We start from the raw sequence: 25816 nt of genomic DNA, 5'->3' as shown, positions 1-25816 counted from the left end.
AATTACTAGAAGGTTTGAAAGTCGGTAGAATGGTAGATGGTCGCGATAGATTCGGAGTAGATCAGAATGAGTTTTCAATTCAGAAAGGTTGTATAATGTATATATTCCACCGAATTTGCGTAAACGAGTCTTAGATGAGCTTCATACGGGTCATTTTGGCGTTTCGAGGATGAAGTCATTAGCACGGTCCTATTGTTGGTGGGAGTGCGTAGATCGTGATATCGAAGATTTGTCGCGTGATTGTAGCGAGTGCGCAAGGGTGAGGAAAAATCCTCCAAAAGTAACTACCCACTGTTGGGAAAGGCCTACGGAACCGTTTCAACGTATCCATATAGACTTCGCAGGCCCGTTTCTTGGATTAAACTTTCTCGTTATCGTAGACTCGTTCACAAAATGGCCGGAAGTGAAGATAATACCCGACATGACTACAGACACGACGATCGATAAACTACGTGAATATTTCGGTGTTGCTTCAGTAGTCGTTAGCGATAAAGGCGATCCAGACCCATTCCAATCTTTTCTAAACAAAAACGGTGTTACTTACAAAATGGGGGCACCATATCACCCGGCCACAAATGGACTAGCGGAAAGATTCGTTCAGACTTTTAAGGACAAACTAAAAACGTTAAAATGCAACCGAATGGATGTTCAATTTGAGCTTTATAAGATTCGTATGGCCTATAGACGGACAGTACATCCCGCAACGGGTAAGTCAATGTTGGTTTTTGGTCGACAAATTAAGTCACGGCTCGATCTGATTGTTCTTAAGAACGAAGAGGAAAAGGTTAAGCGTGGGGAAGAGGGTGATGTACGGTGCTTCGCGGTAGATGATAAAGTAGCTGCACGTGATTTTCTGAGTTCTTCGAAGTGGAAATTCGGTATCGTCACCGAAAGGCTCGGAAAGTTACATTATATGGTTGAACTAGATGATGGACGCATTTGGAAGAGACATATTGATTAGCTGAGGTCCGGTCCTGTAGAGCGAGTTATGGAATCAGATCCTTATTCTATTAACGTCGAGATTTACAACCGTAACCGCTGTGAAAATCCTATAGCTTCACCAACACGACAGCTGCCGACTAAACAGACAGACCTTGCAGCTGTCGTTCAAAACAACCAGACAACTCCGACTATTCCGACAACTTCAGGTATCGTTTCTGTTACTCAGGATACTATCGAGTCAAGGGTAGCTAACAAAGAGAAAGGCCAGTCAAGGTTAGGGTCAGGAGATAAGGTAATCAACATACCTACTCACATTTCAGTAGATACACCGAGGCGATCCACTAGTGTCAGAAATCCCCCAAAAAGGCTTGATCTTTGATTTGATATAATTTCTAACAATACTAACCACGATTATCGTATTAAAAATTTGTTAGGGTACTATTTCTCTTTAAGGGGGGAAGAGATGTTATGATTTACCCTAATTTACCTAACTTGCATTTACATACCGGCAAACAAACCGGTCTATAACTCTAAAATGTCATTGACAGTCAGGTGAGAACTGGGGGGGGGGGGGGGGACGTGCTGCCAAATCAGCCTACTGATCATCTTGTGTGAAACTGGTTCCAAACGTAAACAAACGCTGTAGGTTTCTTATGGCTTGTTTACGTTTGGAACCAGTTATGCGAGGTAGGCAACGATTGTTCGTATTTGACAGCCACCTCCCCCCCTTGGGTGAGAAACGCTAGAGAAATAAACATCACTTTTGTACGAACAACCGAACAAGTTACACGGTTTATGTTACTCTGTCACCAATCCGAAACTTGGCCATCGATTACAACAGAGTTATTTCATTTTCACAAATAACGAGTTCAGCCACCACCGAGCAGATTGGATCTCCCAAAATGGAAAACTAACCCATGTAACCGGGACAGAATGTCCTGTACAATATGATGTCACCACAGATGCCCGATGAGCTTCCCTCTTAAGTCGTGCGAATCAACACGGTGAGGGTCATCAAAGAATCTACAAACGGTATCTCAACAGCCATAGGATCTACCCCAGAATGAACCATATAGGACGTAAGTTTTCAGTCCCTTAACATTGCTAAAAGAACCCTATTTCAAAATGTCCTCTTCTCTGCCAACAGCTTGGCTCATTAACTTCAATCTCCCTACACCCCAAATCCTATAGATGTATTAGGTCTTACACTGTGAAATGGACACATGTAAGAGAACCACCTCACCTTGCCTCTATTGCTCTGTAGCTGATCTTTCTTTATCTTGTGCTGCTAGTTTGTAGGTAGCATAGTTCTAGTGGCACACGAATGGCTTGTAAATTTAGTTGAATTTGTCATTTTGATAAAACAGCTGTAAAATGTATCAGTTATTTTGCTATGAATGAATTATTCTTGGTCAAACGCTTTTACTTTGATTTGTAAACAATAAATTGAAACAAGAAAATGTAAAAAAAGACAAAAATGCATTTCTCCAAATAAATCATCTGTATGCATTTCACGGATATTGTTGTTTTATGATTTTTCGCGTATAAACCAATTTTATTCTAAGTTCGTATTCAATCTCTTTATTCCGATCGATGCGTCGGTCAGGAGAGTTGCGATTTAATGTACCTTTTAATCTATTTAGATTTTAAATTTTTTCGAGTGTACATACTTGCAGCTTAGGTCTGGCTTGCTGAAACGGGTTTCCTTTTTATTTATTTTCACGAGGGATCGGACGAAGAGTACCAAAAGCAGGCTGATTTGTGTCGTCATTGGAAGAAACTGTTCTCAATGATACTGTTGACGATGCGCAAAGATCCATCGATACCTGTTCGTGAAAGATTTCTAGCCCATTTATTACCAAAACCATTGCATTCAATAGGGGAAATTCCGTAATGCTGAGGTCGAGGCTGAGGTATAATAAAGAATGTTTTGAAGATAACTATCGAATAACATGTTTATAATCAAATATTAATATATAAAAGTAGGGGGAACGACACTCATTTGGATGCATTTTTTTTCACTTTAATCATTACTTGGGATTTTCGAGGGGGGGAGGTGGCTGTCAAATACGAACAATCGTCGCCTACCTCGCATAACTGGTTCCAAACGTAAACAAGCCATAAGAAACCTACAGGGTTTGTTTACGTTTGGAACCAATTTCATACAACAATGATCAGTAGGTAGATTTGACAACACGTCCCACCCCAGGGGATTTTCGGGGAAAAAATAATTGATGGGATTTTTTTCAGTGTGTCGTCTTGACGAAAATAGAGCAAGGATAGAAAAAAATTATAATTGGAATGGATCAGGGGATGGAATGGATCAGGGGATGGAACGAAGGGGGTGACACATCTAAATCTCAAGTTTAGATGCTCAACAAATCTCACACTAGCGAATAAATCTTCGAAAAATCTTCTTTCATTTGTCGCATCTACTTGCATCGGGCATCATTTTTTTTACAGGAAATCTTCAGAATCGTCATCAATCTTCTTTCTATCTACTCAGCATGCGCGCAGCTAGCCACAGCATAAAACATTTTTTTCTGCATCGTAGATAGAGTCGCCCCCTTCGGGATGGAATGGATCAGGGGATGGAATGGATCAGGGGATGGAATCGATCAGGGGATGGAATGGATGTGAGCGGTGTAAAAAATTTTCAGAGGGATACGAGCTGGGGTGGGACGTGCTGTCAAATCAGCCTACTGATCATTCTTGTATAAAATTGGTTCCAAAGGTAAACAAACCCTGTAGGTTTCTTATAGCTTGTTTACGTTTGGAACCAGTTATGCGAGGTAGGCAACGATTGTTCGTACTTGACAGCCACCTCCCCCCTTGGATACGAGTCTTAACGCAAAGAGGATAAAGTCTGGAGTGCGTTTTGAATTAGTCGTATGTGATAAACGTAAACAAATTGACGTTTTAATGCTACCAGAAACTACACACAAAAAATAATCGTTCATAAAATTAAAAAAACCATTGGTAGAATTAAAAGTTTGCGTTGGTTCTTTTTGGTAGAAAGTCTTTAGAATTTAAAATAAAATTTCGCCTACTATCAATTCAAAAGTTAACCGCTCCCTACTTTTAAAAGTTCAAACATTCAAAACGAATTGTACTTCTGTCAAAACAAAAGCATGGCAGTGTTGGAATAAAAAGTGGATTATTTTAAATTCAAAACAAATTTTTATCATGAAAGTGTGGTCTAATTGAAACGATCTTTTTCGCTTTGAATTGAACAATTAAAATATTTTCATTTTAAATACCAGCATTGTCAGTATGACATGTAGAGTTTTTTTATTATTCAATTTTATATATATTATTTTTATTATGATATCAAATCATGGCTCGTGATGAACTGATGAACTCAGACAGTATGTATCAACGGTTTTGGATCGTTAGATATCATGCATTTGGCACACTGTAAGCATTGCTTTTATCTCTGCCAGTAGTCTCCAGGCCAGCTCCCAGGTTTCCTTGAAGATTGATAATCCTTGTAACCTGTGAACATGTTGAAGGGTCTATAATTCAAAATCATTGAGAAAATAGATTACACCTACAGTAAATATGATGCACATTGTACAGTCCGAGGAACAGTTAAATCTGGGAAACGAATCCGGCAAAGGCCTCGGGCTTCGCATTTATTTTGGCAGTAATTGATTGCTAAAGTTCAATCGGTGCGGCACTCGATCGTGGTATCTTGGGATAATATGAACGGTTCCAGGCCAAGTTTGGCCAGCAGATGGTGCGAACCAAGAAACGTTCATTTTGGGTCGTTTTGAGGTAATACTCGAGGGGGACGACTCTATCTACGATGCAGAAAATATTGTATTTTGCTGTGGCTAGCTGCGCGTACGCTGAGTAGATAGAAAGGAGATTTATCACGATTTTGAAGATTTCCTGCAAAAAGATGATGCGCGATGCAAATAGATGCGAGAAATGAAAGAAGATTTTTCGAAGATTTATTCGCTAGTGTGAGATTTTTTGAGCATCTAGAATCGAGATTTAGATGTGTCGCCCCCCTCGGTAATACTGTAAACAGCGAAAGTAGTAAGCATTTATAAAGGTTGTTTAAAAATATAAAAAAAACACTTACTGGATCGTCGAGTAGGGCCTATTTGATTTGATCCAACATTTCAAAACCATTCACGGAAATCTAAAACCGGAAGCCAATTTTAGGGACGGGCAGAATCTATGTTTGGGAAGTGGATTGATATGACACTACTGCTGCTGCTTCTGTTTTGTTTTGCATGTTTTATCTTAAAATTTAGCGGCAAAATTTCAGTGCTGCCAAAAGTGTTGGTGTTTAGAGGTATTTTTGACAGTAAACCAATTTTCATTTTAAAAAAATGCACTTTTAAAATTACGAGTCATAAATGAACGAAAAACTTTCAAACCAAAAAAATAGCTTTCGTTTTGAAAATATTCGTTGTTGAAACTATGAAGTTTGAGGAATTTTCAATTTGAAAGTGAATTATTTTTATTACAACAATATTTGTTCTTTGTGTGTACTTTGCTTACTTTTCCTCAAATCAAAATTTGAACCTGTTCTGTTTCATTTTCGTTTTAAGTCCGGAAAGTGAATGTGCGTTGCCATCTCCTCCATGATGCGATTGATGCTTTTGTTCCCGTGACCGATTATGAACGAGTGGTCCATCGTTTATTTTAATGAGATCGTTGAAAACTGACAGTGATTATGGCAGAGTGCTTTGCGTCGACCTAAAAACTGCGAGAAACTGCACGGCTTGCATCAATTATCAAAATTTGTGTGCATGCACGAGGGATAGGTTGGGAATAGAAAGAATAGATGTGATGGATTAAAATTTTGTGCACATTGAAAATTTTATGAGAGATTTGGGTAAAAATGGGATAATCTTGAAGTGTCGTTCCCCTCGGCATTGTAAGTATATTTCGATTTTATACTATGGCACTCATAAACCATTTTTATACTAAGTTTGCATTCTCTCCCTTTATACCGACTTTTGCGTCGGTACGGAGAGTTGCGATTTAGCGTAACTTTTATACTATTTAGATTTCAATATTTTTTTTAGTGTTACTTCCACTCACTTGCTATAAAAAAATGTTTTTCCGAATTATGAAAACATTAGATGTTATAGTGATAATTAGAACTTGTAAGTTACAAGGAGGCGTCGTGAAGAATGTGTTTGATACATAAATCCTATCGATATTGCTTTCAGTGAGTCACAATCAGCGATTGAACGATTCGTGAGCGCTCACTCTGAGTGAACGCTCACGAACCACGAAATTGACAGGTTTAATGAGTCAAACACATACTTCACGACCTCTTCTTGTAACTTACAAGTACTAATTATCACTGTAACAACTAATGTTTTCATAATTCGGAAAAACATTTTTTTATAGCAAGTGAGTGGAAGTTAAAGCCCTCTAGTTAAAGTATGCACGAAACGAAAATAAATTATTTTATTCGTGTGTTTCACTTATACATTTTTGCCAAAATATCAGCCTTATACATTCCATAAGACAATCCACATAGGTCCTATGAGAATGCATAAAAGGTATGTGTGACCGCTTATACATTTCATTTGACACATGATCTTCATTAACTTTTTGCAAGGCGTCTGCTTATACGCTTTTTTTAATAGAAACTTAGCGATCGATTCAACCTCTGGTGGTGAATATAAGAACGTCAAAAGGAGTGTTGTGAGCAGAAATTTTTGCCGTGAGACATTGGAAGCGGAACACTTTTTCACTTTTCCTCGAAAACTTTATATATAGTTGAAAAATTTAATCCTGTATCATTTTTGCAAGGATTCAGCTAGTGTTCAGGAATATTTATGTTGAGAAAAATGCAAAATTGCAATAGTGCCTTAGTGGTTATGATCTTCTGGATTTCTTGTGTGGTAATAGTTAAGGTGGAAGACAGTTCAGATGTGTGAAAAATCGTAAAATGAGACAATTACTGATGGAAATTGGCAAGATGTTCAATTCTTCTAATGTAAACAAACGGTTTGGGTGACGTTTCCCCTCGAACTAACGTGGTGCCCTCTACGTTGGTGGTGTATTAAAAAGTCCTATTAGTTGACTTATACATTTTATGAATAATCAGCAATAGAAATTTACCAAAAGGTAAAAGGAGATTTCTATCCGTGTGGACGACTGTCACCAAAAAACTGAAAAAAGCTGTTCCAATCGAGCAAAGCGGTGCATTTTGATGGTTCGATTGGAACAGCTTTGACAGACGTCCATACTTTTACTGTAGGGCTTTAGTGGATGCAACCCTGTTTGAAATCAATCTAATATATTTTTGTGGCCAGAAAAAAAAAACTGAGTTTACGTTTAAATTTACCTCAAATATGTTTGTTTCGACGATATATATCTCTGCGTGATTAAAGGTCCAAGCGCAATGACAGCGGAAAAGCACAATCTGAGTAAGCCTACTTATCGGATTGAAAACTAGTTAGAACCAAATCGACATCGGATGGAACAACTCAATATCGAGATAGAAAGTACTGCAAAATAAGTACTCCGTTATTACTGCTCTTTTGGATGAAATTTCGTTCTCATTGATGAATACTTTTAACACAGACAAACAGACATAACACATTGAATACTTTTCAATTTAAAACATCGTTGCTAAAACACTACCGCCATCTGTTGAGTATACTGTGATGGGTAGTACGCTGAACAGATGGCGGTAGTGTGTAAACGTCAAACGGAAGGTTTATTGACTATGCGCGCCACAGGTGACGGTATTACCAACTAAAAACATTTAAATTTACCGTTAAATGCGTGTTCGATGAACAAATTGCCAGTGTTATGTCTGTTTGTCTGTGCTTTTAACTTACTTTTCGTTAATTTTACTCAAACACTAGTTTGCTTGGGACCAATCCAGCTTTCCATGCTCGATAATGGCGGCCTGTTTGTATGAATAAATGTATCCTTCACTGTGCTTTTTGACACTAACTGGAGGGCGTATGTTGTTCCATTTTCTTCTGTTCCTGGGAGAGGGAAAGGGAAGGGGTTGAAATTCGAACATCCAGATAGTGTCAAAAAGCACAATGAAGGATACATTTATTCATACAAACAGGGCGCCATTACCGAGCATGGAAAGCTGGATAGGCTACTAAAGTGGTGAGCCAATTTAAAATCGTTAGTTTCGTATTGATTGTTGCTAATACCTTTAAGTGTGAACGCTTTTATATCATAGTGTCTTTTTCTAATGTTACGCCTGATATTTTTATAGCATCGACACAAAGAAAACCCCAAAACACTCAACTCGTTTCAGAACTTTTGAGTCACCTTGCTGCATGACGGCTACTGTCACCCGGCAAACGTCAAGCAGCATGTACATGTGTTTACAGCAATTTCAAATTTGTGGTTCGAAACGAGTTATTTGGAATAAAACGTGAATTACTGCCGTAATAATTGCAAAAAATATCGTTTAATTTCATATCCGTGCAGCACTGCAACTAAAGTACGATGCCGAAAAACAAAAGAGATCAGAAAGGTATGTTTCAATATTCTGTTATTCTGAAAGTGGTCTGAGACTAAACTGATCACACGTTTCCCTCTTCCACACGGGCAGTTTCGTTGACCAAAACCGATCGGAAGGGTTTGTCGAACAAGCAGCAGATCATCACGGACATCCAGGAATGTCGGCAAAAGTACGACAATGTTTTCCTGTTTACCGTTCAGAATATGCGCAACACCAAACTGAAGGACGTGCGGTCGGCTTGGAAGAACTCGCGCTTCTTTTTCGGTAAAAATCGTGTCATGCAGCTGGGACTGAAGTTTGTCAGCGACGACACGGACGAGGATCCGAAGCTGGAACAGGATCTGGAGAAGCTGCGGGAGCAGATGGTCGGTCAGTGTGGCTTGCTGTTTACGTCCGAGGGCAAGGAGACGGTGCTGGATTGGTTCGAATCGTACTCGGCCACCGAGTTCGCTCGCAGTGGATTCAAGGCGACAAAAACGGTGCTGCTGAAGGAGGGTATGCTTTGAAAGATGTTCCTCGGTGTGGTTTTGGTGGGATTTTAAAATTGTACTTCTTGATTAGGTCCACTGGAGCAATTTTCACACGCTATCGAACCGCATCTTCGTTCCCTGGGAATGCCGACGAAGCTCGACCGAGGAATTGTTACATTGTACAAAGATTTCACCGTGTGCGAAAAGGATAAGGTATTGACGCCGGAGCAGGCACGAATCCTGAAACTGTTGGGAAATCCAATGGCTAAATTCAAGGTCATTGTCAACTGCTGCTGCACGAAGGAGAACGGCTTCGAAGAGATTAAGAAGCGGTCTATCAAACTCACAAAGAAGACTAGGAAGGCACTGCCTAAGAAGCCCAAGAAGTCAAAGTCCGAAGAAGCAATGAGCGAGGATGAGGACGAGGATGATCAGGAGGACGAAGATATGGATGTGAACGACGACGATGATGATGATGATGACGACGAGGATGATGATGACGAGTAGCTTTTTAAGGTTAGTGTTATTCTTGTTAGGCTAAGGTATAAATTTATCTTCCACCATTTAAGTCTGTTTCTTAATATATGAGCTAAATGGTCCGAAATATCCTGGAGGTAATTTATTTCGGATTTTGAATAATCAAATAGTCAAACGTAATTTTTCACTGTTTATTATCTCGTTTTATTTCTACCCTTATTATATTACAAATAAATAAGTCGTAACGTTTCTCTTTACAAAAAAGAACACTAACTACTAGAGAGAGAGAGGATCGGGAGGGATTGGTGGATGAGTGAGTTAGAGTCTCGGAAGGACCTATTCGTAACGTAGAGACTAAGGCGTTCTGCTACCAACTACTAGTTTGGTTTGAACTTATTCCGTCTGGGCTTCTTCTCATCCGTCTTGATGCATCGCCCCCGATAGCAGATTTCGGTTTCGTGCGTAATTCCATTGGAGGTGGACGTCGGGATGGCCATTGGGCCCATGGCATCGTCAACGGCGGCTTTGGGAGCCGCTTCCGTCGCCGGTTCTTGTCGGTTCTCGCTTGCTGCCATGTCGGCGGCCGTGGTTGTGCTGGGACCCTCCGTGCTGACCAAATCTACCTCATGGTACCCGCCCACTTCCAGTTGTCGAAAATGCTCATCTTCGTCTTCAATTTCCTCCGTCTCCGGATCGTTTTCGGCCATCGCAAACAGATCGGAAAGCTGTTTCTTCACATCAGCAAAAATTCCTTGCTGGTGATCTTCGTGTTCTCCTTGAACCTGCTCGGGCTCATCATCGTAGAATTGCTCCGTCGAAAACTGCTGCTCTTCATCTTGTTCGGATTGAGCCTCCAGCGTGGGAATGGCCGTGGTAGCTTCCCTCTCCGTGGGCAAAATTGACGTGGTTTCAAAAGTCGGGGTAGTCTCTTGTCCACCAACGGTAGTCGTTTCCGGAAGGTCAGTGACCGGCGCTTCCGTCGTCGTCGTAGTAGTTGTCGTGGTCGTCACTGGGACTTCCTCTTCAACCGGACTGCTACCCTTTGCCTCGTCGAGAATGTTCTTTCCCCTCAGGGCAGCTCTGTCGATGCTCTTCAGCGATTCAAACCCAGCGGTATTGTACACGTGGCTGTTGATGTGCTGCGATTCGGCCGTTTCGAACGACTCAACTACGTGTGAGCGGCCCCGTTTGCGGAAGTTGCCTCGGCTGTTGTAGGACTTCGGTCGTTCGGCCCTGAGAGCAGCAGCAACGGCGCCACGATGGGATTCGGTGGTGGCAGGTTTCGACTCTTCGAGCAGCACTTCGTTTTCGACGGTTTTGCTCTCCGTTTCGCCCTGCTGGAAGCTATCGTCGATGTACTCCTTCATCACGTCGTTGAGCAGTTCGGCGAAGGTGGGGACGTTACTGGAATGGCATTGGCGAAGGGGAAAGGGTGGGGTTTGATTAGTGAGTTGTTATTCTTTAAAAAAAAAGGGTTCACGGTTTGAATTTGTTGGGTGATGTCGGTCTCGTCGAAATGAGAAAAAGTTGTGTGAGCTTCAGTCTTTTCTGTTGGACGGTGTTGTGTTTAAGTCACGTGCCAGTTAGGTATTGTTTGACACATTCACTGCCTATAATTGCATATCAGACCCATATGGAAAAAAGTAGGTATTGAGAAAATGGCAGTTGAAGTTGCGATGTGCAAGTCCCATGTAAATATTTGAAAAATCGTAGTATATTTATTGATAATTTTTACAAGTTACAATCAGTTGCAATGGAGCTTGCATGTGTTGTAATAACAGTGAAAAATATGGCAAATTATAAATGCAGAACTGTATCGATTGAATTTCAGGGTGGGACTGATGCGATCACTTTGCTCGATGGGACAAACTGACTTGATGTTGGTTTATTAAAGTCCGTAGTTTTATCACATAATATGTAAATTATAAATGGATAGCGTTGTTATCTCAAAACTGACGAAAATCCATATGGGACTGATATGCAATTATAGGCAGTTCAGTTCTGAAAATGCATTTGAATAATGTCCGAATGGCTGTATGATGAATCATGCTTTTTCCAACCAGCATTGGGGCTACATCGAGCCTGCATACAGCACAATTGGGAAAATTTCCGAAATTACGAGAATAACGAGAAATTATTCCTATTACCAGGGATGGAAAATCATTTACGTTCATTTCATGCATTCATTTACATTCATTTGTCTCTAACTTTTACCATCAACAGAATTCCGTAAAGTAATGTATGAAGCTTTTATAGGTTTTATAATTAGCTACAACTTTTGTCAACGATTCAAACCTGTATCTCTTATGCATGATGAACCAGAGCAAACTGTACCCATCATTATTTTTGAGTGAATGTAAATTACATTCACCGAAAAACAAGAACATGTTCTGCCCGCTCTAGTTCATCATGCATAAGAGATACAGATTTAAGTTATTAACAAAAGTTGTAGTTAATTATACAACCTACAAAAGCTTCATGCATAATTTTACGGAATTCTGTTGATGAAAAAAGTTAGAGACAAATGAATGCCAATGAATGTACGAAATGAATGCAAATGATTTTCCATGCCTGCCTATTACTACTGTAATTAGTTCATGATTGCAAAAATCACAGTTGGTTGGAAATCCTATCTAACATGAAGTTTTAGTGTGATAATTTATTAGCTAGAGAAAGGTCTGAAGAGAGTAGGTTGATAGTGCCGGTAGAGTACGGCAGTATGAAAATTGAATAAAAGTTGAAAATGAGTGAACTTTGGCAGAACTTCTCTGAACTTCGGCAGGAGTTTCTTGAACTTCGACAGGAGTTCCCTGAACTTCAGCAGGATTTCCCTGAACTTCGGCAGGCCTTCCCTGAACTACGGTAGGACTTGCCTGAAAATCGGTAGGACTTTCCTGAAGTTCGGCAGGACTTCCCTGATTTCCACGAATTGAAATCGCAGAACTCTCCTGAACTTCGGCAGGCCTTCCCTGAAGTTCGGCAGGACTTTCCTGAAGTTCAGCAGGACTTTTCTGATTTCGAAGAGTTGAAATGGCAGGACTTGCCTAAACTTCGGCAGGCCTTCGTTGAACTTCGGAAGGACTTTCCTGAACTTCGGTAGGACTTCCCTGAACCTTGGCTGGACTTCTCTGAAATTCAGAAGAACTTTCGGTAGAACTTTCCTGAACCTCGTCAGGATTTCCCGTAGGTTCGACAGGCCTTGCCTGAACATTGGTAGGACTTCCCTGAAGTTCGGCAAAACTTCACTGAACTTCAAAAATACTTCCCTGAACTTCGGCAGGACTTCCCTGAACTTCGGCCGGCCTTCCCTGAACTACGGCAGGACTTCGCTGAAAATCGGTTGGACTACCCTGAAGTTCGGCAGGACTTCCCTGATTTCCAACAATTGAAATGGCAGAACACTCCTGAACTTCGGCAGGCCTTCCCTGAAGTTCGGCAGGACTTTCCTGAACTTCAGCAGGACTTTTCTGATTTCGAAGAATTGAAATTGCATGACTTCCCTGAACTTCTGCAGGCCTTCCCTGAACTTCGGCAGGCCTTCCCTGAACTTCGGCAGGAGTTCCCAGAACTTCAGCAGGACTTTCCTAATTTCGAAGAATTGAAATGGCAGGAGTTGCCTAAACTTCGACAGGCCTTCGCTGAACTTCGGAAGGACTTTCCTGAACTTCGGTAGGACTTCCCTGAACCTTGGCTGGACTTCTCTGAAATTCAGCAGAACTTTCGGTAGAACTTTCCTGAACCTCCTCAGGGCTTTCCTGAACCTCGTCAGGATTTCCCGCAGGTTCGACAGGCCTTGCCTGAACATTGGTAGGACTTCCCTGAAGTTCGGCAAAACTTCACTGAGCTTCAAAAATACTTCCCTGAACTTCGGCAGGACTTCCCTGAACTTCGGCAGGCCTTCCCTGAACTACGGCAGGACTTCGCTGAAGTTCGGCCGACTTCCCTGATTTCCAAGAATTGAAATAGCAGAACTCTCCTGAACTTCGGCAGGCCTTCCCTGAAGTTCGGCAGGACTACCCTGAAGTTCGGCCGACTTCCCTGATTTCCAAGAATTGAAATAGCAGAACTCTCCTGAACTTTGGCAGGCCTTCCCTAAAGTGCGCCTGGACTTTCCTGAACTTCAGCAGGACTTTCCTGATTTCGAAGAATTGAAATTGCAGAACTTTCCTGAACTTCAGCAGGCCTTCCCTGAACTTCGGCAGGAGTTTCTTGAAATTCAGCAGGACTTTCCTAATTTCGAAGAATGTAAATGGCAGGACTTGCCTAAACTTCGGCAGGCCTTCGCTGAACTTCGGAAGGACTTTCCTGAACTTCGGTAGGACTTCCCTGAACCTTGGCTGGACTTCTCTGAAATTCAGCAGAACTTTCGGCATGACTTTCCTGAACCTCGTTAGGGCTTTCGTGAACCTCGTCAGGATTTCCCGCAGGTTCGGCAGGCCTTGCCTGAACATTGGTAGGACTTCCATGAAAATCGGCAAAACTTCCCTGAACTTCAACAATACTTCCCTGAATTTCGACAGGACTATCCTGAACTTCGGCCGACTTCCCTGATTTCCAAGAATTGAAATGGCAGAACTCTCCTGAACTTCGGAAGGCCTTCCCTGAAGTTCGGCAGGACTTTCCTGAACTTCAGAAGGACTTTTCTGATTTCGAAGAATTGAAATTGCATGACTTCCCTGAACTTCGGCAGGCCTTCCCTGAACTTCGGCAGGAGTTCCCAGAGCTTCAGCAGGACTTTCCTAATTTCGAAGAATTGAAATGGCAGGAGTTGCCTTAACTTCGACAGGCCTTCGCTGAACTTCGGAAGGACTTTCCTGAACTTCGGTAGGACTTCCCTGAACCTTGGCTGGACTTCTCTGAAATTCAGCAGAACTTTCGGTAGAACTTTCCTGAACCTCCTCAGGGCTTTCCTGAACCTCGTCAGGATTTCCCGCAGGTTCGACAGGCCTTGCCTGAACATTGGTAGGACTTCCCTGAAGTTCGGAAAAACTTCCCTGAACTTCAAAAATACTTCCCTGAACTTCGGCAGGCCTTCCCTGAACTACGGCAGGACTTCGCTGAAAATCGGTTGGACTACCCTGAAGTTCGGCCGACTTCCCTGATTTCCAAGAATTGAAGTGGCAGAACTCTCCTGAACTTCGGCAGGCCTTCCCTGAAGTTCGGCAGGACTTTCCTGAACTTCAGCAGGACTTTCCTGATTTCGGAGAATTGAAATTGCAGGACTTTCCTGAACTTCAGCAGGCCTTCGCTGAACTTCGGCAGGAGTTCCCTGAACTTCAGCAGGACTTTCCTAATTTCGAAGAGTTGAAATGGCAGGACTTGCCTAAACTTCGGCAGGCCTTCGCTGAACTTCGGAAGGACTTTCCTGAACTTCGGTAGGACTTCCCTGAACCTTGGCAGGACTTTTCTGAAAGTCAGCAGAACTTTCGGCATGACTTTCCTGAACCTCGCCAGGACTTCCCTGAGGTTCGGCAGGCCTTCCCTGAACATTGGTAGGATTTTCCTGAAGTTCGGCAAAACTTTCCTGAACTTTGGCAGGACTTCCCTGATCTTCGGCAGGGCTTCCCTGAACTACGGCAGAACTTCCCTGAAAATCGGTAGGACTTCCCTGAAGTTCGGCAGGACTTCCCAGACTACGGCCCTGATTTCCAAGAATTGAAATGGCAGAACCCTCCTGAACTTCGGTAGGCATTCTTTGAAGTTCGGAACGACTTTTCTGAACTTCAGCAGGACTTTCCTGATTTCGAAGAATTGAAAATGGAGGATTTCCCTGAAGTTTGGCAGGCTATTCTTGAACATTCGCAGCACTTCCCTGAAGTTCGGTAAAACTTCCCTGAACTTCAGCAGGACTTTCCTGAACTTCAGCAGGACTTGCTTCAAGTTCGGCAGGCCTTCCCTGAACTTCAGCAGGACTTTCCTGAACTTGAGTAGGACTTTCGTTAATTCGAAGAATTGAAATGGCAGGACTTCTATGAGGTTCGGCAGGCCTTATATGAACTTCGGAAGGACTTCCCTGAACCTTGGCAGGACTTCCCTGAACCTTGGCAGGATTTCCCTGAAATTCGGCAAAATTTTTCTGAACCTCGTCAGGACTTTCCTGAGGTTCGGCAGGCCTTTCCTAAACTTTGGCAGGAGTTCCCTGAACTTCATCAGGACTAGGGTTAACTACCCCATTTCTGGCCTATCAAGCACAACCCGCACTTAGACTTTCTTAATCTAGCGCAGAAACTAATCGTTGAGATATTGTCAAAAGTCTAACACTGCTTCTTGATGACAAACTCGGCCTACGGATTCTAAACTCGGCCTAACGCATTGAAACTCCATTGAACCGCCAATGAATTCACTTCGGCCTATCGGATGAAGATAAAAATTGATTCGGTCGGAGCGCTTCTTTTGTTTTTGGGAATAATGGGTGCAAACCTTCATATCACGCGTTATCATTGACATCGTTCGGCAGCTTATTAACTAAAGTATCATCCCAAACGCATAATTGTTTTGTTAACTCTGAAATCATGGATTTATTTGAAGTTTTCTGATAGGCCCAAAATAGGCGACTAAGTGGTTCTCTACCCTACCCTGATTTCCAAGAATTGAAATTAAATGACAGCACTTCCCTGAACCTTGGCAGAACTTCCCTGAAATTCGGCAGAACTTTCGGCAGCACTTTCCTGAGGTTCGGCAGGCCTTCCCTGAACTTCGGCAGGATTTCCCCGAAGTTCGGCAGGCCTTCCCTAAAGTTCGGCAAAACTTCCCTGAACTTCGCTAGAACATCCTTGGACTTCAGCAGAACTTCTCTGAATTTCCGCAGGACTTTCCTGAATTTCCGCAGGACTTTCCTGAATTTCCGCAGGACTTCCCTAAACTTCAGCAATATTTCCCTGAACTTCGGAAAGCCCTCGCTGAACTTCAGCATGACTTCCTTGAACTTTGGTTGGACTTGCCTGAAATTCGGCAGTACTTCCCTGAACTTCATCACGACTTCCCTGTCCTTCGGCAGGCCTTCCCTGAACTTAGTGAAGTTGTAATTTCAGTAGTAGAATTATTATAACCATACAATAATATGGTATTTGCTAATTTGCAATGCTTGTTGATATTGGTGAATTTTGAATTTGGGTGTGGTTCGAACCTGGGACGGGACTTGACAATCGGGTAGCGATTTCGAGCCAATTTGCTGTCAAATCCGAGCCAGTTACTGATTGGTCGATTTGACAGTAGCAATCGTGGAATAAAAAAGACAGAGGGATCACTTCAATCCAGGCCAATGACAAGGTCTATACCAACAGCAGCGTTTGACAGTAGGCAGCATGTCCCGGGCTTAAATCATTTATTTTGCTGTGCTGGGTCCGCTGTCACGGTATGACATGTTGCCTACGCGCCTGCCCCTGGGCTGCTTCAATCTGACTGGCAGTGATGCCGGAATCAATGTTGACGTCAATGGCGTTGTTAATTGTTTATATTTGCGAAAGTAAAGGTGGAAAATAGGGTCGACGGCGTGCTTTAAGCGATGGATATTCTTGTTTGTTTATGGTTGTTTTTATTGTGATAAGCAAAAATGATGTACAAGGTGCTTAACTGCAGTAGAAACTCCGAACCAAATTCAAATTAAAGTAGAAAAATCATTCTGCAATCCTGGCATCATTGATCAACTCCGTCAAACATCTTGCACTAATTTTCGACGGGTATTCATCAAAAATATTAAGAAGAGTGAGAAGCTGGATTGTCAAGTCCCGTCCCGGGTTCGAACGGGTGTGGAGTCTGTATCAGTGGGAAAGCATTAACTTCCACCTTAAGGTTGGGCAGTAGAGTGATGCAAAATTTGAAATTTTCGCTCCACAATACTTAAACGATTCCAAATCGGATCCTGACTAACCTCTCAAAATTTGAACCCATTTGGTGAGAAACTGAGATGGCACAAACCATTTGAAGTTTGTATGGGAATTACTATGGTAAAACCAAAATTTTTGTTCATGTCTATCTAATAATTCACCATATCAGTCTGCTTCAAAAGCTTTCAACTGCACTTGTTGGACATTTTCCCAGCTACAACTTTGCTGAAGACCACTTGATTAAATGCAAGAATCTAAAGTTATCAATGGTTCAATGCGCTGATGTCTTATGATCATGCTCAATCAACTGCTCAGCAGGCAACATTGGTGTTCCTGGGGCGTTGAATAGGACACAAAAATCATGGCTACTATGTCACACTGCGAAATACAGTGTTGCCTACAGAGCAGCGGCTGGATCATGTCATAAGTTTACCAATCTCTTAAATAATTAATAACTTTTTCCTGTCTCGTTTTACATAGAAAGGATCTTGAGCAAAAAAGTAGCCGAGAAAATTTTCTATAAGAATGGCTATCGAACTGTTTCGCAGCTCAATATGGAAAAAGACTAGAAGACAATGAACAAAAAGTTGAGATTTCCCATAGTAATTTACATGTAAACTTCAAATGGCTTGTGCGAAGTCTGTTTCTAACCAAATGAGTTGTAACTTTGAGAGGCTAATCAGGACCCGATTTGAAACCATTTAAGCACTGTGGAGCGAAAAAGTCAAATTTTGCATCAGTCTACTGGGCAGGCAATAATCATTTAACATCGTGTCAGAAGGTGTGATAAGAAGAGCTGGGATAGAAACGAGTGGCACAATTTTCAGGAAGTCCATTCAACTTCAACATCGAAATCATAGCACGGACCTTTGTGACAATGGTGGAAACGTACACCAAACTGAAGGCTAAATTTAGGCCTATAGGACTTGCCATCAACGCATCGAAGACGAAATACATGAGCGGAAGAGGTTCTAGGGAAGACTCCCACCCCGAGTTCAGATTGACGGTGATGAAATCGAGTTGGTCGACAAACTCGTGTATTTGGGCTCACTGGTGACCGCCAAAACTGATACCAGCAGAGAAATTCAAAGACGCATTATGGCAGGGAATCGTGCCTACTTTGGACTGCGGAGGACGCTCAGGTCGAATAAAATTCGCCGCCGCACGAAGTTGACACTTGGGAGTCATTGCAAGTTTTATCGAGATTTTAAAGCATTCTACAAGTCTAAATCATAGTCTACAGAACCCTCATAAAACCCATATTGTTACTTGGGCTATCTACAAGACGCTGATTGGACCGGTGGCCCTCTACGGCCTGGACTATGCTCGTGGAGGACAAATCTTTGGTGTTTTTGACCCACGAATTGCACCAGATGCTACGAGAATTATCCATCGTCAACACTGCAAAAAATGGTGACTACGGTGGGCTGGGCACGTCGTAAGAATGGTTTTCGAAAGCGACCCAACAGCAACAAGAAGAAGAGGCACGCAGCGGGCAAGGTGGACCGACAAAGCAGAAGGTGACCTGCGGACACTTCGCAGACTACAAGGCTGCCAAAGTGTGGCCACGGATCGAGTAGAGTGGATACGGCTTCTTCGGACAGCAGAGGACATCAAGGCCTTAGCCTGATTGGTAAGGTAAGTAAGGCAACAACCATTTTGATTAATTAAAAAATCGGTATAAATTGGTATAAAATCTAAAAAATCGATCTTCTGTGAAATATTATCTGTATATCGGTATCAATTTCGAAAATCGGTATACAGGGTGATTCGGAGTAACTGTCACCTTTTTCACATGTATGCAATTCTTAAAGGGTTCTCTGAATATATGTTCAAGTTTGTTTTTAAATGTGTACAATTGTCAGCTTGCATTGATAGTAGGATTTGAAATTTCATTCATTTTCGATTCCAAGCAGCCATGGACGTGAAAATGGACCATGTCATAAATCTGTATAAAATCGTGTGTTATCTTTTAGAAACTGAAATCTCTTCGAGTGAACGAAACATTTATGTTTCGCAAAATTCAGGCATAACATTTGATAACGGCACAAAAGCATTTGTAAACAAACTTTCTAAGGCCCTTTACACGTGAACCAAAGTACGCCCACGCAAACCAATACCACCTTCGGAAAGGTGATAGTTGTCCCTATCCGATGATGTTGTTGGTTTGCGTGGGCGTACTTTGGTTCACGTGTAAAGGGCCTTAGAAAGTTTGTTTACAAATGCTTTTGTGCCGTTATCAAATGTTATGCCTGAATTATAGAGTTACAAAGGAACCATGCTTGGAAAATCCGATGAATATCAGAGCAGGACTCAAAAAGTGCTGAAACTAAAGCGTGCGTGACAGCTGTGGTTAATTTTCGTGACAAATATGGCTGTTAATTAAGGTACAGGCAGAGAGATTTGAATTAAAGTATGCTAAGATGAAGGTGATATATGTAGGGGGGAGAGGTAGCTCATCGATTCTTCCGGTTCGCCTCCTAGCATTGTGCTTTAAGGTACCAGGCGATAACCAGGGTAGTTGATCGATAGCTCGATGACGTCATTTCGTTGGCGTCTGCAATGGGAAATTCTCATAGCAGGCGTTGACGATGGGACGTTGTCGAGTTGTTGAATAGCAACTATCGTGGTAACTCACCGATTACCTGTCGATCTGCCAAATTTGGAAAGACGTCTGCATTGAATTGTCTCATATAATAATATTCCGCCCACTATATCACAAGAAATTGCGAGTAGTATCGTGTATTTTGCGAAACTCGTTGTTGTCGTTGGTTCCGGGTTTGAATGGATACACACATTTGAGCAACGGTATTATGTGATATGAGGGGCTCGGTGGCCTTAGAGCAACCGTTTTTGCTTACTGAGAACATCATGAGTCTAATCTCAGGCCCATCCACATTCAAGATTCGTCAATCGTTATATTTGTTAATATGACTACATGGTAATAACAGCAACTCGGTGATTAAAAAGGTGCTCGTCTGCCTAGTGGCAAACGTTTTTGCTTACTGAGCAGAAGACCGTGGGTTTAGTCCCAAGCTCCTTCGCGTTATATGATCGTTAGGACATCAATTTAGCTTATCGTTTACCAAAACGAACCCTGCTGCAAACCCAACCCTCTTATCCAACATCCCAGTGATTCCTCGTGGAAGTGCAGAGGTGTTCTCGGTTTCCATCAAAGCGAGTGTCATGTCAACACAATCCTTCCCATTCCTTTCTTGGCCTGTGTTCGGGCGCGGCCGGCGCTGGTATTGCCTAATTTAAGATCACCAGTTTTTACACATTGAGGATGATTGCTAGTCCCAAGCATCGTCTATTGGTTCTCTGAGTAATTACAGCTGATCTGGCAGTAACAGACTAGCAACCGTGGGCGGTCAATCAAGCTCAAACTCAAGCTCAAGCTCAAGCTCAAGCTAAGATGAAGGTGATATATGTAGTACATATATCTGGAATATACTGATATCAAAAATTCATACAAGCGTTCAATCGTTATGACCATTTTTAAAAGTGACAGTTATTCCTAATCACCCTGTAAATACAACAATGATTTGGTGAAAGAGTTCTCCCTCTCCATCGTCAGCGTCGTACCGTTCAGCGTGCGATGATGTGTTTGTTTGAAATAGAGATCTCTAATGGCTTAAAAGTATGTGTGTGTGTGGGTTAAAACCCTGCGCATATAGAGATCTCTACGGCATGGCAAATAATACTTCTCTACAACCTATTGTCCGCGTGTTCGTCCGCCTGGGGTGGCTCCTGGCTGAGTGCCACCTCCTTCATGACTACTCCACCGTCGCTTCCGTGCCCATGTCCATCGTCGGACGTCGATACCGTTGGTCCTCCCATGTTGGCCGACACGCTGATCAGCTGAATGTTCTGGTCCGGCTGTTCCTGCTGCAACGCACTGGCGGTGACAATTTCCGTTTCCGGCTCGTTCGATGACCGTTCGTCTTCGTAGTGGTTTTTCTGGCGCGATTCAATTTCATGGACGGGTTGGAACGAGTTCTGCGTCAGTTTGGTTGACCATTGTGATTCCTGCGGTTGCAGGTTGAAGCGCGTCCGCTCCCGGATGCGGAATCGTGGCGTCTGCGCCGTCGTCGTCTCTGCTTGTTGTTGGTCACGTTGCTGTTATTTTTTGAGGAAAAAAAAGGTTAGAAATTGTGATTAGCGAATTGTATGGGAACTTGAGCACTGGGAATACTTCTTGTCTTGATCGAATTGTCGGAGACACCCTTCGAAGGTCCTTGTTTCTCGCAAATCCTCTAGTCACCGGAGGCTCTGGAGATGCGGTGCTAGTGTTAGGTACGGTTGTCGTCACTGGCCGTCGGGTTCTTCCGCGGAGGACGTCCTGGCGACTCTTGGGACGCACCTGAATGAGAAATCGTCAGATTCTGCTGAAAATGTGGGGGAGAGGAGTTGAAACTCACGGTGTTAGATCCTTGCGTGGGCAGCTCGTCGTCGCCGATGGACACGCCTCTGCTCGAGTAAGTCGTCGTCGGTACAGGGGTCGTCGTGTACAGCGGTCTAGCTGGTCGTCTTACGAACGCTGGACGACGCTGGACAGATGACCCTCTGGACGATGATGATGGTGATGACGGTTCGGTCGTGGTACGTTCCGTGGTCACTCGCTCCGTCTGGGCCGTTGTTCTGGGCGAGTATACTGGTTGTCGGGACAGTGGTCTTCTAGGTCGGGGGGTGATTGCTACCTTGCGGATTTCCATTTCGTCTTCGTGGCTGTTGTACGTGGTAGTCGGTGGTTGTCGTTCTTCCGGTAGTTGATACGCAGGTTGTCGGGCCGGTTGTCTACGTGGTTGAACGACGGCGGCAGTGGTTTGTTCCCGCTGAATTTCGACGGGATTCTCACGCTTCGGTTCAACCGGGTGGTCTACAGGTAGGACGCGCACGGATTCATCGTCAACGTCTTCCGGACTCGGGGTGGGGCTGTATTGCTGTGGCTGGTTGACACGGGTAGTCTGCGGGTACTCGCTGGTCACTTCCTGGTCGTAGTAGTTCTCGCTGTAGTAGGTTTCTTTCCTGGGAATGGAAACTTCTTCGTATGTTGTTAGTTCCACGGGGAAGTTCTGAGGTTCAGGCGAAGTGTAGTACGGATTCAAACGCTCGGTTTGTTCTTCGTAGATTTGTTGGTACGTCACCGGACTGGTGGTTGTATAGACAGTTGTAGTGCTGGTCGTTGTTGGTGGTGGGGTGGTAGTGGTGATTGTAGGTGAGCTGCCACCTGGTCGAATCACTGGGTAGTTCTGTTTCAGTACGTCACGTTGGTATTCTAGGTTTTCCTGTTCTTTGGACACACGGGAGTTGCTGCCAGTTTGGGTGCGACTTCTGGTTCTAGTTCGGCCGGAGGATCGTTCACCATCGGCGGGGACATAGCGTGATCTGCTTCGGTTGATGATGGTGGCTTGAGTTGGAGACGCAGAGTCGTAGCTGGTAGAGCCGGTTGTGGGACGTCGTCCCCGAGTTCTACGAGTGGTCACTTCCGAGATGTATGGTTCTGGAGTTGTGGTTGCCTGAGTGGTTCGGTGAATTTGCTTGCGGAAGTGTCCCTTGGTTGTGGAGGAGCTAACCGGGACGGCAGAATCCTGTTCGCCCTTCTTCTGTGCCCATTCGTCTTCCATGAGGGAGTTTACCAATCCAGGGAGGTTGGCACTGATCGGAGGCAGTTCCGAAGGAATACTGTACGACTGCTCGGAAGGAGGGGTCGTCACGTCGGTGGTAGTGTCATATCTGACGGGTTCCTGAGTGGTGATGACCTCCACCGGGTAGTGCGCATCGTTTGTATTCGTTTCGTACTTGTACTTGTTGGTGTAGCTGGATTCGGTGAAACGGTTCAGGAACGAGTCCTGGCTATGCAGACGCGTATTGTAGGATGGCTCCGAAGCCGGTCGACTCTGAGGGAATCGCGAACGCTCCGGTTCGTATTGTTTGCTCTTTTCTTCGAAGTCCTGGAAGAACGAATCCTGCTCTGGAGTCGGAGCGGTGGAAGTGGTGGTCCTTAACGTCGTCGACGTAGTCGTTGGGGCGTAGTATGTGCTGACGAACTTCTGCTTCGGTGGCTCATCGTTGGTGTTCTGGGAGAAGTAGTTGTTGCGGATGACCTGCTGGGCTCCATTCGGGGCGTTGTTGGCAACGACGGTTTTCACCATGTCACCATGATTGTCCTGCTGGAAGAAATCCAGGAAAGCGTTGTCGATGACAGATTTGGTTGCGGGGGTAGATTGTGGGCGTACAGAGTCGACCAGTTTGAACTTGTGGATGTAGCGATCTTCTTCGTGGCTGTTTTGAATGGGTTGCGTTACTTCCTGCTGTTCGTATGGTGGTGGGGCGGTCGACTGAGTGTATGGCCGTCGGTTGCGGAAGTTCTCCTCCTTGAAGAAGGACTTCATGCGGTTCTCCTCCTGACGGGAGGTGTAAGGTTTTTCGGTGGTAGTGGTGGTGGTAGTGGTGGTGGTGGTGGTGGTGGTGGGTTTCGGGGTTGTGAAATCGTCGGCTACTGGGTAGAGAGGAATTTTTTGCTCTGGGATTGGTTTGAAGTCGAATGGTCTGTAGGTTTTGGGACTGTAGCTTTGCGTTGGGCTTGGAGTGGTTGGTTTCTTGGTTTTGGCTAGATTAAAGTACTCTTCGTTGACTACGTGTCGGTTTGGCAGGTTATTGACATTGTTGAAGGGTGAATGGGAGTAGATAGTTCGCTCTGTTTGTGGTTGACGGTAGGATTCCTGGGGAGTTTGAGTGTTTCCTCGGCTGTAGTTGCTTCGGTCGGTGGTGGGTTTCGAGGTTGGGGAAGTATAGTGATCCGATTCGTACTGAGGTTTGCTAGATGGCAGGGTGATGGGTGTCTTCGTGGTCACTTCGTTGAACTTGAGTGTAGATGGTTGGTAGTACTCGATATTCTCCGGTTGCCGGAAGTAGTTAGTCTGAGTACTGGCCAATGGTTGCTGAACAATGACGGATCCGACGTGTGGAGCAGGTAGAGGAATCTTGGAGAATCCACCGGGGGTCTTGTAGCTTTGTGGAGCAACAAAGAAGGGAAGATCGCCAGATTTGGTAGAGAGACGGTTCTGATCGATGCTGGAGAGATATGGCAGCTCAAATTTGGAGTATCCTTTCGGAGGTGCGAGACCAGAAGGTCCGATGAATACCTTGGGTAGGTTCTTGCTCAGACTGTCCAGTACGGAAATGGTATAGGTGTTTTTCAGATTGGACAAGGCATCGGTGACGGTTAGTTTAGCATGTTTGTCGTCGTTGTACATGAACATGGCTAGCGGGGGTTGGTTTGGCTTCGGTTTGCTTGGTAGCGCAGCCGTCGGTGCGGCTTTGGTGGTGAACGGGGTATTGGTAGTTCGTGGCTTTGGCGTAGTCGTTGCTGCCGTGTAGAAGTCATTGATGAGCGAAGCACTGACGGGTTGAGGCAGCGAGCTGAAGCGATTGCTCTCCGCAGCCTGTTTCTGATTGTAGAGAGTTTCCACGGGGACGTAGAGCAGCTGAACTTCCTCCTGGGAGACTCCACCGGTAGGTTGACCCTGAAGAGTAGTCGTCGGGTGACGAAGGTGCGTAGTCTGCGGTTGCGTCTGAGTATGGTGTGGGAACTGGAATTGATGCTCTACATGCGATGGCTTGTCTTGGACTAGATTCTCCTTCGGTATCTGGGGACTATACGGTGGCAGTGGATGTCTCTGGACGGTTTGTACTCCACCGAAAGGCGAATGATGTATAAACGATTGATGACTTCCAAAGGCTTGGTTGTAGGCAGGTTCTAGTTCCTGCTGAAGAGGTTGCGCAGCAGGTGGTGGAGGGAACACCACTCGGCTAGAATGAGCCCCGAACGGTTGGTTAACGAATGAGAACTGATGATGCTGCGGTTGGGCACTGTTGTCGTTGCCGAGGAAGCCGGTGTTGTCGAAGTAGTTCAGTACCTTGGCTCCGGCTTGTCGATCTCCCGGTCGCGACAGTGGAATCCAGTCATTGCCTTGGACGTTGCCATACTCTGTCAGCTGACGGGACCAGCGATCGCCTGCTTGTAGGCACGACAGGTTTAGCACCAAGGCCAATACTGGAACCCAACACCTTTTGGCGACATCTATCGCCATTCTCACGAAACGCACGTCCTGTGTCGTCTACATGGAAAAACAAAATCGAGAAAGAAAAACAAAAGTATTAATCATTTACGCTCAATGGTATGCGCTAATCAAATTCGCTTTTCTCTTTCAGGTACGCAGTTGCTGCTTTCCGTTCAGCTTTTACATGTTTCATGTTCGATGGAGCGTGTCATTTAGTCTTTCTTTATTTTCTATCTATGCCTGCCGAAGAGACTAATTTGTGCACAAGGTAGAGCAGCCTTTTTACTTTCGAAGCATGTGCAAAATGCTTTTCGCCCTGGCGATAAACATTGATTTTCTCCGGCGCACGCTAATACCGATCGCTCGCCCTCCCACTTGGACACAACTAGATCATGGAAAATGAAAATGCAACACCCAATGGGCGCGGGCATGCGAGTGTTTATGATTAAAAGGCGTTTTGTACCGTGAGTAAGTAACCATTGTGCAAATCATAGCAGCCGGCGATTTCTCCCTGATTCGGAAAAATGCACAGCAAGCTGGGAAATATTTGACCGATGGTGCTGT

The 25816-nt window shown here is 44.1% G+C and overlaps 2 protein-coding genes across 2 annotated transcripts; one reads left to right on the top strand and one right to left on the bottom strand.

Annotated features, from left to right (window-relative positions):
* Nucleotides 1-8285: 8285 nt before the first annotated feature.
* RpLP0-like (ribosomal protein LP0-like) lies at nucleotides 8286-9424 on the top strand. The gene is made up of 3 exons (XM_065230179.1): nucleotides 8286-8425; nucleotides 8504-8908; nucleotides 8975-9424. The coding sequence occupies exons 1-3, from the start codon at nucleotides 8398-8400 to the stop codon at nucleotides 9388-9390; spliced, it is 849 nt and encodes a 282-aa protein (XP_065086251.1). The 5' UTR covers nucleotides 8286-8397; the 3' UTR covers nucleotides 9391-9424.
* A 110-nt stretch (nucleotides 9425-9534) lies between these two features.
* On the bottom strand, nucleotides 9535-25301 carry LOC135708137 (mucin-2). The gene is made up of 4 exons (XM_065230101.1): nucleotides 21608-25301; nucleotides 21382-21549; nucleotides 20902-21305; nucleotides 9535-10764 (listed from the first exon to the last, which is right to left on the bottom strand). The coding sequence occupies exons 1-4, from the start codon at nucleotides 25280-25282 to the stop codon at nucleotides 9738-9740; spliced, it is 5274 nt and encodes a 1757-aa protein (XP_065086173.1). The 5' UTR covers nucleotides 25283-25301; the 3' UTR covers nucleotides 9535-9737.
* Nucleotides 25302-25816: the final 515 nt, after the last annotated feature.

Source organism: Ochlerotatus camptorhynchus, unplaced genomic scaffold, assembly GCF_037179485.1.
Source record: "Ochlerotatus camptorhynchus isolate MF236.1 unplaced genomic scaffold, CSIRO-AGI_Acam_v1.1 ptg000328l, whole genome shotgun sequence".
NCBI lineage: Eukaryota > Metazoa > Arthropoda > Insecta > Diptera > Culicidae > Ochlerotatus > Ochlerotatus camptorhynchus.
This window is presented reverse-complemented; position numbering and strand designations above follow the sequence as displayed.

Excerpts from the sequence above, each read along its gene's own strand:
- RpLP0-like (XM_065230179.1), top strand. The coding sequence starts at position 8,398 with ATGCCGAAAAACAAAAGAGATCAGAAAG. Across the intron at positions 8,426-8,503 it reads AAACAAAAGAGATCAGAAAG|TTTCGTTGACCAAAACCGAT; the intron begins GTATGTTTCAAT and ends CCACACGGGCAG. Across the intron at positions 8,909-8,974 it reads AACGGTGCTGCTGAAGGAGG|GTCCACTGGAGCAATTTTCA; the intron begins GTATGCTTTGAA and ends CTTCTTGATTAG.
- LOC135708137 (XM_065230101.1), bottom strand. The coding sequence starts at position 25,282 with ATGGCGATAGATGTCGCCAAAAGGTGTTGGGTTCCAGTATTGGCCTTG. Across the intron at positions 21,306-21,381 it reads CAATTCGATCAAGACAAGAA|CAACGTGACCAACAACAAGC; the intron begins GTATTCCCAGTG and ends AAAAAATAACAG. Across the intron at positions 10,765-20,901 it reads GACGAACACGCGGACAATAG|TAACGTCCCCACCTTCGCCG; the intron begins GTTGTAGAGAAG and ends ATGCCATTCCAG.